Raw genomic sequence first — 12,227 nt, forward strand, 5'->3', positions numbered from 1 at the left:
CCTCTGGAGCCTGCGAACACCGTAGGCGGGAAGCCATTGAATAGACAACTTACGGGGATAGTACAATGGACCTAACAATGGCCTGAGTGCTCGGAGTTGCGGCTCCCCCCAGCGAACTAAAGTAACTAACTAAAGGGGCGGTCTGGTCTGATTATGCTTCAGGTCAAAGTTGCATAAACTGGCAAGTCCTCACACGACTTCCTCGCGGTGGTCGCTGGAAACCGTCTTTGGACGGGCCAAAAGTGAGGGCCCCACTGGGGGTGGGCCCATCTCAATGATGCGGATCTGTTTGCCGGCTGGTCATGTGTTAGGGTCAAGTGCATCTGACCAGGGGATGAAGCGAAGCAACAGACCGGGGATCGTCCTCACTGCACTGCAGAAGGTGCCAATATGATCCCAGGTCAAGATGGAACAGCACACGTCCTGGGCTGGGTGGCCAATGGGGAGTTTGGGCTTTAGTATGTGAATTCTGAATACCATGAGTAGCTTTAGTTTCAAATAAGATCTTCAACCTAGTGGCCGGACTAGCCAGGGTGCACATTCTTCCCAGACTACTCTCATGAGACCAGTACATGAACTCAATTAGAAAAATAATAATAACAAAGCCGGTTAGTGAAGAAGAGGTGGAGATTCCAGACGCATCATAGGAGGACGAGCTGTTGGCATTCAGACAAGAGACGGTAATGGTCGGAGCAGTACAATCGGTGCCAGTCGTAGCACGGCTGTGGTGAAACCAACCGCAGGAACCTCCCGGAGCGAAGTGGCAGACGTAGTGATTTGCAGCTTGAAATCTACTGCCATCAAACTGGGTGTAGCGAGTACCGGACATAGTAATGGTGGATCCCTCAAAAGCAAAAACCGACAGGAACGTCCGTCACTGGAAACCGGCTAAGAAGCGAAGGTCCACTAAAGTCCTGCTCAAGAACTAGCATCAGAAGGCTATGCATATTCTGAGCAAGATTACGAAAAATAAGGGGGCCGGTACTGTTGTACTATCGACAAGAGGGTTGAAAAAGACCTCGCTAAATACCAGGCGATTGTTGAGGAATATAACAGAGTGGCGACACATCGGAGGCATGAACCACGACCGCATTGCAGTGGTGAATTCGCCTCTACCGATGAACTGTACTGCCGCCACCGCACTGACTGTCACTGCCGCGGCTGGTGGGTTGGCACGATGCCGGCGCGCAAATATTCCGCCTTCTAGACCAGACCGCCACGGCGGTGAAAGACCTGAAGGAAATGGTAACGACACTGGTGGACCCAGTCCCAAAACTTACGGCAACGGTAGGTACTTTGCGTTCGGGAGGTAGATCTCGATCGCAGCCAAGGTCGAGGTCTTCTTCCCGAAAAGGCTGTTCGGGTAGTCACACGCCGCGACCCCCACTGACCTCGACAATTTGCTAGTACTACCGTAAATTCGTACTTCAAGCTACTAAATGTACCACCGGATGCAAACAACAACACTATGCTCGCTCGGTGCCTCGGCGACGCCTGCCCGAAGCGCAGTACTAGGTCGTCTTACAATATTCGACTCTCGGAGCAGACGCTGCTTTCTGGTCGACACGTTGACTCCGCAGAGCTTGCGACTGACTGCTGCGAACTCTTCTTCTATCCGTACTTATGGCTACAGGCAGGTAGATGTGAGTCTCGGACTGCGTCGGACGTTTTCGTGGTGATTGGTTTTGGCGGACATTAGGCTAGGACTACCTGTGACTATGGGCTGTTGGTAGACCTGCATAATAAGGCATATATAGACTCTGCAACCTCTTTAAAGTCATCAGGGGAAATTTCCACCTGCGCAGACGACACTCTTTCCATTATTTTCGAGGACGTTGCCTACCATCGCATTCGCACACTCCTCAGAAAATACCGCAACATCACTACGGAAAGTAGTTTCTCTCGTCGTGCTTAACCCGATGTCCAGCATCACATCAACTCTACCGGCTCCCCAATCTTCTCAAAGGTGCATCATTTATGAACCCAAAAACTAGCTGTTGAAAGGAAAAAGTTCGATGATTTAATGAAACAAGTTATTTGCAGACCTTCTAACTGCTGTTGGTCATCTCCACTTCTTTTGGTCCCTAAGCCAAAAGGTAATTGAAGGTCATGCGGAGATTGCAGGCGTCTGAACGCGCAGACTACTCATCCGTAATTTCGCGCATTCGCTGACAAACTGCCGTATTTTCACGACCTTGGATCAAGCCCAGACTTATCATCAAATCCCTGTCGCTCTCCAAGACATACCAAAGCGATTCAGCGCCGCCCTTCACCAACGGGTGAATCAAACCTGGCAACCGTCGAGCTTCTTTTCAAAACAACTCAACCCAGCTCAACGTAGCTACAGCGCCTACGATCGTGAACTAATCGCCGAGTACCTCTCCATCAAATACTTCCGTTTCTCCCTTGAGGTCAGGCCGATAGCAGTCTTCACGGACCACAAGCCCTTACTTTCACGTTTAAACAAAAGCCCGACAAAGCATCCCCTTGGCAACTGAGGTTCATCATCCAGTTTATTTCTGACATCCGACACGTGTCTGGAAAAGACAACCTCGTTGCAGACACTTTGTCTCGAAACTCGGAGGTCACAGTCCCGTCACGGTCAATTGTACCGCAATTGTCGAGGCGCAGAAAGACAACACAGAGATTCAGCACCTGAAGGCAAACTCCAATTAGAAGTTCAAGGAGTTTCCTATTCTCGGCTCAAATCCCTATTTACTGTGCGAAGCCTCAGACAAGGGACCTAGGCGATTTATTCCGGCCTATTTTCGCAGAGAAGTATTTCATTCAATGCACGATTTTGCGCGCCTAGGCATCAGGACAACAAACCGGTTAATCACATTGGAAAATAATTCCGGCCGTCCAGAAACAGGGACATAAATTCTTGGACCACACAATGCATCGCATGCCAAAAGTGCAAAATCAACAAGCACGTAAGAAAGGAAGCAGGCGGGTAGGTCGCCCAAGCGCTTCAACACCTTCCACCTCGACATCATTGGCTCTTTGTAAGACTCGCATGGATACAAGTATTGCCTCACGATTATCGTCAGGTCTACCCGGTGGCCTGAAGGAATACCCCTGACTGACATTATGAAACTATCATGTGGCGAGACCCTAGGTCGAGAGTGGATTCCGCGCTTTGGTGTACCAGTCGTAACCATCACGGACCAGGGAATGCAATTTGAGTCTACTCTTCTCTTTTCTTTTCAATGGAATGCTGGAAGTTTGGCATTGGACACTAAAGGCCGCTTCAATGGCTCACGATGATCCGTCGTGGTCACAGTCCTTGACCTGAAGCGAAAGGAGGACTCCTTCAAACTGGGCCGAAGTGGGTATTTTTGTCGAGACTGAAAACCTTTGTGGAACCGGAGATGCTCCAAAGAAGCGCCCGCGAAGCGTCAGGTTCATTCGGTAACTCAATACAAGGTTGAACAAAAACACAAGCGACACAGAGTGAGCAAGAGCTCGAATAATAAGCAACTTCTGGAGAAAAGTAAGTAGCAACAGCCAGCCGAAGAGCCATGAACTGTGAAACCCTGCAGCAATATGGGCAGGAGCTACTTACGTGTGGCGTTTGCGGATGGTAATTCCACTAGCGGCAAACTAACATCAGAAGTGTGGACCAACGTTGAGACCAGGCTGTTGGAAATGGTCGCTGAGCATCTCCTGCACGCCAAATGTGAACACACGGAATCCATTCCATGCTTTGATTCCTCTCAGGTGGTTCGTGGTGTTGGTTGCGAGGACCATTTCTCACTTTCTCAGTGCGTGCGCCCCTAGGATCAAGCATACCTAGGAGGGCATAAAGCTCGCATCTGGTTGCCGAAGATCCACAAGGATAAGGACAAACTCTTCCAATCTCTGCACCTTCAAAACCCCAGGATTCCCATGGACTATTGTTAGTTATCATGGGAAAGGTTCTCCAGACGAACAGCTAGCCTTTCCTGCTCCATATAAACGCAGAGTACCTAGAGGCATTGAAGAAAGTAGACCATAAAGTGTGATTCGAAGTCAGGAAAGCAAAGGTGGAAGTGTTCCGCTCTGCAAAGCCGGACGACGACCTGGATCCAATCGACGGTGCAAACGAACTATTAGAGGAAATGAGGAACGACAATCTGACAGGGACTGACAAACCCCTCACGCAGGATACCCTGGATATATAGGGAGCATTCAGGTGCCACCTCTCCGGTGCTCTGGTTAATAGTGATGAGCGAAATTTTGCGAATATTGGATAACAGTGGGGTGAAGGTGGTAAGGCGCTAAAGGCTGGCGTCTTGCCATACCATAGATATTGCCCTTATAGACTTTCGAGGTTGGATCGATGGATCTATAATATATTTGTCATGAGGGCAACCTAAACTAATAATGGATTAGGAGCAAATTTAACATCAAATATTTCTCATTTCTCTTTCGTCCAAGGGGGGTATATTTTTTCTTCTTCTTCTTTTTAATAAATAACGTATGTGTGTAGGTAAGCTCTTACCTGCGTTAATAGCATTTGCATGATGTGGCAATGGGTGTGGTATAGATGTGTTTCTTGGTGAAATTATAGGCGGAGGGTTACTCTGAAATAAACAATTGAAAATTAGAACCCCATTTTGAGTAGTGTTAAAAATCCAATTGAAAGACATACCTTATTTGTTGGGCTCTCCAATTTCATTGGATTTGTACTGGAGACACCTTGAATATTATTCCCATTGCTAAAATTAGAACCACTCATAGCATGACCACCAAGTGTCCCACAAGTGGGTGGTGTTATTCCAGCATTAGAGGTAGTTCCTGTGCCTGTTGCCGCTTGCCCTACGTGTAACCTATTCCGCAGGGTGACCAATTCTGTGCTGAGACTTTTGAGGCGTTGCTGTAAATGAACTGCTTCGTTCGATGATGAGGCGTCTGTAATGAGAGAAGGATTGAAATGATAAAACGCTGTTCATATAGAAAGTTGTTGCTATAAAGTGAGAAGAAGGAATTGTGAAACTACAATAAAAAGCAGCGTTAAAATAACTCTCAAACCTAAAATGTGCAGGTAAGGAAAATTTGATCTGGAGTGGTTTGTCGTTCTAATATCCAAAAATAAACCAGAAATTGGGGCCCAAATGGAAACATGGACACAGATTGCTGTTTATTGTTGAGGCGGAATTTCAAGAAAATCCTTTTTCTTTTATGATGCGGCCTCACCTAATGCGGCTGCCATTATCCCTTATATTGCATATGGCAAACTTTGCGTTTAACTTGAGAAATTCAAAAAAGTAACCGCAGACAAATTCTTGAGCCAAATTGGAAACTCCTTAGAACAGGAAGCCCTTATAAGGTCACGCAAGACGGAGATCCTTGTAGTCTGCAACGATATAGTCGAGATCGCCACAAATAACAAGGTATGCGGGCCCTTTGCAAAGGAGTTCGGCCGTATCGGACTCCAAAATTCAGCGGTTTAAACGATAAGAAAATCCTACAGTGGGACATAAACCACCACCATTCCCCTGCCAGTGGAGGCAGCACTCAAACTTGTGGTTGCAGACAGAGCAAGAATAGGCTGGGTTATACGTCATCTTACAAAGCAGGTGGCACTAAAATGTGGCATTAGGCGCCTTGGATTCGGTCAAAACGCGACGGCATGTACCAGCGTGGAGGAGCTGAATAAAGGAAAGGGAGGGGAGATGTGGTTCACTGGCACTTTGCAGACTGCAGCGAATACCGGGAATACAGAAGTGCCTTCAACGATAATCGCAGATGAGGTTGATACAAATCAATCACAATCGCTGTCGGACGGCGCTGGCATAGACATGGCCAAAATTATCGAAAATAAGGTGGTCGCTTTTGGGTCAATGAACAAATGAGCCAAGTAGCCCTATATGTCTACGGAGAATCAGCCTTTCTGGAAGTAATGGAGCACCTGGAGGAGAGATTCATCGACCTCGAATAAGAACTCTCGCAGAATGCCGAATGGACTGCCGCGTTGGATGACGAAACTTTTGAGGAGGAAACGTTTTCCACGGCGCTCAAACCTGACATATTGCTGAATCGCACGACCAGAGAAGGTGACGAAAGCATGTGATGCTATCAGGCCCAAAAGACCCCAAATCTCCAAAAAGAAACTGCTACCAGTCTGCTTTCTCAACCTTAAGGCAGCAGAAAGCAAATAGTGACCCGAATCAACGAGTGCGTGGTACCTCCTGGTACTAACACGAAACTGCAGGAAAAATGTGACGGCATCAGTAGTAATACCCCCTCATGTTTGGACGGCCTCCCTTACAAAACTTTAAAGACTCTAAGTCCGCATTCAGTTGATGACGGACTGGACCAATTGGGAAGAATATTTTCTTTTCACTTTCTCAGTCAATCCTCAAACAAAATATGTTAGTTTCAAGGTAATTAGGAAACCTACTTCTAGCACATGGTTTTCTAATGGCAGCCATTATATACGGTATAATGATTGTTCGTCAGGAAACCGACCTCTGTACAGTTTATCTCCTGCAACACAGTGACATCAGCCTTATACTGGAACAAGATATCGGACGGCTACTGAGTGGCTTCCAGTCTGTACAGGGAGCGCATTATCATCGCGCAGCTCGACATCAGCCATGGCCACCTTGATCGTTGTCCTCCAATCATCTCGGCCACGTGATCGCGTCCTTCAATCTTGGAAGGTCCGTAGTTGCTCGGTGTCCATATATAAGAGTATTGTGCTCTCCCACCGTGCTCTCGATCTTCCTCGTAGGCTCCCTCCGTCCACACGTCGTCTGTTAATAATCTTCTTAGGTATGCGATCCTAGCTCATTCACTGAGCATGTCTTGCCCACTGAAGGCGTTGTAGTCACATGAAAAACAATAGTGCACGCTGAGGCGACAAGCAAGTGTTATAAATATTTTTTGGAATTATGTCAGAGTGTCAGTCGTCCCGACTGTTGACTGTTGATGAAACTTGGATTCATCAGTATGATCCGGAGTCGAAACAACAGTAGATGCAGTGGATAAAATAGGGAAAAAAAGCCAGCAAATGAGTTCCAAGTGGAAAAGCCGGCGTCGAAGATTATATTTTCTGGGACAGCGAGGGAATTTTACTCCCCCCTCCTTTCTCAACCATGGCTTGAAACATCCTACGGCGGAGCGCATGGTTGCCCTTTTTTGTCGGGTCCGGTATTTTGTAGTCTAATCTAATTAGAGGCTGCTTCTATGGCTTCGTAGCAGATAGTTGTACCAGGTGAGATTTTAGTGACTCTCAACTTGGAGGACCAAGTAGCACCGTTAGTCCCTTTCTGTTGATAATACTACCTTCTTCGAAAGAATAATTGGAAGCCTACCTTTAAACAAATGCCCTTTCTCGGAAAGACGTGGACATTGGCTAACTAGAGGTTATACTTTTTGCTTTAGGAATGAGGGAGTCCCTGATCCGTATTCGCGTGACGACGGACGGACAGACAGATAGACGGTTGAGTCGTTTACAGGTCATGGGAGCAAATTCCACTAAATTCGTTCATATGGCGAAGGATTGCACTAGCACCACTGATAGATCTAAACTGCGTCGAAGATGTGGAGAGAAAAATCATTTGGCAAAGGACTGCAGTAAAAACCCTCACTGCCTTCTATGCAGGGAAATCAAAGATTTTGCTTGCAACCACATAAGGAGTAGTACCAGGTGTCCAGCCTGCAGGATCGCTACCCTACGTAAATGAGAGTCATGCAGCTGAATCTTAATCACTGCCAAGCCGTCCAGGACCTGCTAGCACAGAAAGTGTGCTATTGTCTACGAACAATACAAAAGCCTCCATCACGTTGGGGAAACAGACATAAGTGAAAAGGCCGCGGTCTGGACTTGCGTTAATCGAGCCTTACAGCAAGCAATGATGCACTGCAATCACGATTTTGTAAGGGCTAAGATCGATGATCTCCAAATTTACAGCTATTATGGCGTCCCAAGTATGACAATAGCAGAGTATTGTCCCATGCTAGATAGACTGGTGAGAGATGCCAAAGATCGCAACCACAAAATTATTGCCGGCGACTTCAACGCTTGGGCAATGGATTGGGGAATCCAAAAAACAAATGAAAGGGGAAGAATCCTACTAGAGGTTTCCTCTTGCCTAAACGTCACCCTGGCTAACATTGGAAGCGTAAACACTTTTACGCGTGGAGAGATAGGCCCCATTGTAGATTGTGCTTTCGTAAGTGATTCGCTGATCAAGCGTCTACACTGACCCAGAACAATAAATCCTCACTTGAAGAAACCAGAAACATGTTGGTCATCAAGAGCACTTGATGAGGAGTCATCTCTGGAGGTATTGCAGTGGAACACCGAGTTTACTGGAACGGCCATTGAAAAAGCACCGCAGCTGTCTCAACGGATATACCGAGCATGTGATGCATGCCAAGACGAGCGCACGCTCGGAAGCGTAACCTTAACTACTGCTGGAACGCTGAAGTAGCGAAATAGCGTACGACGAAGTACAGATATATGCTAACGAGACTATACGGACGATGAAGTCTTGGCTTAAAGACCACGGGGGGAAGCTTGCCGAACACAAAACAAACAGAACGGCAGAAACAGATAGCTTTTGAAATTTGTATCGGGGCGCATGTTGTTAGCTCTCAGCCATCGCTGAAATATCTGGGATTTCTGCGATTCCAAGCTGAGCTTTAAGCCTCACTTCAAGTTTACTGGGCAGCAAGCGCCGACTATCAGTTCAATGCTGGCAAGGATGGCTCCAAATGTAGGTGGCCCGAAACACAGTCGACGATTACTTTTATCGCGAACCGTCAGCTCTATCCTTTTATACGCGGTACCAGCGTGGGCGTCGGCGATAAAAATCGGAGAAAATCGCAGACAGCTTCAAGCTGCATATCGGTTAAGCGCTTTCCGAACATGCTGCGCCTACCGAACAACATGATCCCGGTGAATATTCTAACTGATGAGGCAAGTCGTCTGTACGAGAACCAGGAAGCGAGCCTAAACAAGCAAAGTGAGCGTATGCGACCATTGGCTGCATGGCAAAAAGCATTGGACCACTCGGAGAATAGATATAAGACGACTTACGATCTGACTCAGTTCTTAACCGGACACGGTGGATACAGGAACTACTCTCTCTCTTCGTTCTAGATCGCCCGATTGTCCTACGTGTGCAGGTGCAGCCGCAAATGCAGAACATGTCTTCTTTGCCTGCCCAAGATTTAAAAGCTGAAGGAGAAAGTTTGAAACAGAGCTAAATACCCGATTCGACATTGAGGGCAACTCCGAAATAAAAAGAATAATAAGGAATCCCAAGAGAACGGATTGGGAATCCTACACAACGCACCTGAGCAACAACATTGCCCACCTTCAAGGGAGCGGTGACATCAGGAGCGAACTGGAATTAGAAACGGTGGTGGAAAACCTCAACACAATCGTTATTGACGCATATGAGGCCAGCTGTCCGGCCAAGACAGTCAAGTCATCAAGGGATGTACCATGGTGGAACAAGAACCTAGCCAGAATGAGAACAGAGGTACGAAAACTCTTTAACCGGACAAAACAAACCGGCGACTGGCGGAGGTATAAAAATGCACTGACTGCGTATAGCAACGCGATCAGGGAAGCGAAACGGAACAGCTTCAGGGAATTCTGTGAAGGGATTGAACAGATCACAGAAGCAACCAGGCTGTACAAGGCTGTAGCCAAAGACGGGGGAATATCCTCTGTCTGCTTGAAAAAGGAAGATGGGACATTCACCGAAAATGAGGAGGACAGGGTACACCTGCTTCTCAGAACTCATTTCCCGGGGTTCTACCCCTCGGCGGCAGGCGACAACAATCTGCCTGACACCCGAACAACGAATAAAAGGGAAAGGAAAGAGAGCTGGAAATTAGCAAAAGAGGTATGCTCAGAAGCTAGGCTAAGATGGGCAGTGGGAACATTTCAACCAATGAAATCTCCCGGAGTAGATGGCATTTTCCCAGCACTTATCCAGAGAGGCCTAGGAGTTATCTTAGAGTCTCTTCTGAGGCTGGTAAGGGGGAGCATAGCACTGGGTTACATACCAAGGGCATGGAGACGGACAAAAGTGGTTCCGAAAGCGGATAAAAATGATCCTTTTCACCCTAAATCTTTCAGACTAATCTGCCTAACATCGTTCGTACTCAAAACGGTGGGGAAGGTCATAGACAACTATATTAGAACTAACGTTCTAAAGCGTAATCCCCTACATCACTGTCAACACGCTTACCGGGCAGGACGCTCAACTGAAACTGCTCTGTATCAGCTGACAGAGGGACTGCGGGACGCCATAGAAACAAAAGAAATTGCACCGTGCGCGTTTTTGGATATCGAAGGAGCATTCGACGACACATCTCACACAGAGATACAGGATGCCCTGAGCCGCAAAGGAGTGGGAAACACCCTGGCACTCTGGATGGGCAAAATGCTAGAAAGCAGACAAATAGAGGTACAAACAGGTACAAATTCTATTATCATGAACACCACGCAAGGCTGTCCACAGGGTGGAGTACTATCGCCGCTGATGTGGAGTATGATAGTGGATGAAGTCCTGGACGTGTTAACAAATACTGGAATACAAGTCCAGGGCTACGTGGACGACATTGTTCTAATTTGTAGCGGCAAATATGAAGATACCCTATGTGATAGAATCCAAACTGGATTAAGGGTTACTAGTGCCTGCTGCAGGAAGGCGGGACTGCGGATCAACCCAACCAAAACCACCATAGTACCATTCACTAGGAGGCGTAAGCTGGATCACCTGAAAGCCATAACATTACATGATATGGGGGTGAAACGAGAAACAAACGTCAAATATTTGGGAATCACGCTAGACCAAAAATTACTCTGGAAGACACATGTCGGAAACATTTGTCGGAAAACTACGAGGGCTCTGATGACTTGCAGATCTATAGCGGGAAAAAAATGGGGTTGCAGCCCGAAGATACTACTTTGGATATATACTGCAATAGTAATGCCAATGATTGGATTGGAGCGGTAATCTGGGCAGAAAGAACCCAACTCAGCACACAAGCCAGGGAATTACATAAGCTCCAAAGGCTGGCTTGCGTGTGTATCAGTGGGGCGATGCGGACATGCCCAACGGCATCCCTGGAGGTCCTTCTGGGATTAACCCCTCTCCATCTGCACATACAGATGTAGGCAAGGAGATCAATATTCAGGATGGCCGTTAATATGAGTGAGGCGGGGAGCTGCCTAAATCGAAGGAAGATTGATATCCTTTCTAGGCGGTATCCCGAATTACTGATACCGAGGGACAACATGACAACGAGGTTTCACTTCGATAAGAACTTTGAAGCACGTTGGAGTGACAAGGCAAACTGGGAGGGCGGGGCTGCGACATAGGGCTTAAACCAGCAACTGATCACTTGGTACACTGACGGATCCCTCACAGCAGAGGGAGCGGGTGCCGGTGTCATTGGTCCAAGGAAAATGTACTTTGAACCAATGGGCAGGTACACTAGCATATTGCAGGCGGAAATTTACGCCATAGACAAATGTGCCTCCTTTAATCTGCAAAGGAACTACAGGGGGCAGAACATAGCTATTCTCACCGATAGCCAAGCAGCGATCAAGGCACTTAGGTCCAACCAGGTGAACTCTAAACTGGTATGGGAATGCCTTGAGAGACTGAATACACTCGGCTCGTCCAACAAGGTCTGGATACTTTTGGTTCCAGGCCATGCTGGGTTGGAAGGCAATGAGGCAGCGGATGAACTAGCCAAGAAGGAAGCAGGGATGCCTTTCCACGGACCAGAACCCTTCTGTGGAATCGGAAACGGTTTCATGGCTACGAATCTAAGAAACGAAGAGAAACGGTTGAGGGAACTATATTGGGCGGGCCTACCAGGGATGGAGCAGTCCAGGGTGCTTATTGCGGGATACGAACCCATGCGTACAAAGGATTGCTTACACCTCACCAAAAAGAACCTCCGAATCATAGTGGGAATTCTCACTGGTCATTGTCGGCTGAACTATCACCTAGGGAAGCTAGGGATATCTACGGACACTGCCTGCAGGTTTTGTGAGGAGGAAGACGAAACCTCTATGCACGTCCTGGGACAGTGTCCGGCACTTGTGCAAAGTAGGTCGATACATCTGGGAGAACACTTAATACCAGATGCAAAGCTGAAACTTCTGGAAACAGGGAACATACTAAAGTTCCTAACGGTTACAGGCCTGCTTAAGATACTATGATCAACAGGTACACTATAACCAGTAAAAGGGGCACAATAGTTCT

The 12,227-nt window shown here is 47.4% G+C and overlaps 1 protein-coding gene across 2 annotated transcripts in view; it reads right to left on the reverse strand.

Moving 5' to 3' along the window:
* The window catches only part of LOC119646264 (unconventional myosin-IXb), a 208,577-nt gene that overhangs the window by 43,146 nt on the left and 153,204 nt on the right, over positions 1 to 12,227 (reverse strand). For both annotated transcript variants that reach the window (XM_038046667.1, XM_038046668.1), the window contains 2 exons: positions 4,634 to 4,893; positions 4,484 to 4,565 (listed from right to left, as the gene is read on the reverse strand). In XM_038046667.1, the coding sequence (XP_037902595.1) occupies positions 4,484 to 4,565; positions 4,634 to 4,893 (342 nt within the window). The remainder of the gene's footprint in view (positions 1 to 4,483; positions 4,566 to 4,633; positions 4,894 to 12,227) is intronic.

The sequence above is a fragment of the Hermetia illucens genome, chromosome 1 (assembly GCF_905115235.1).
Source record: "Hermetia illucens chromosome 1, iHerIll2.2.curated.20191125, whole genome shotgun sequence".
NCBI classification, from domain to species: Eukaryota; Metazoa; Arthropoda; class Insecta; order Diptera; family Stratiomyidae; genus Hermetia; species Hermetia illucens.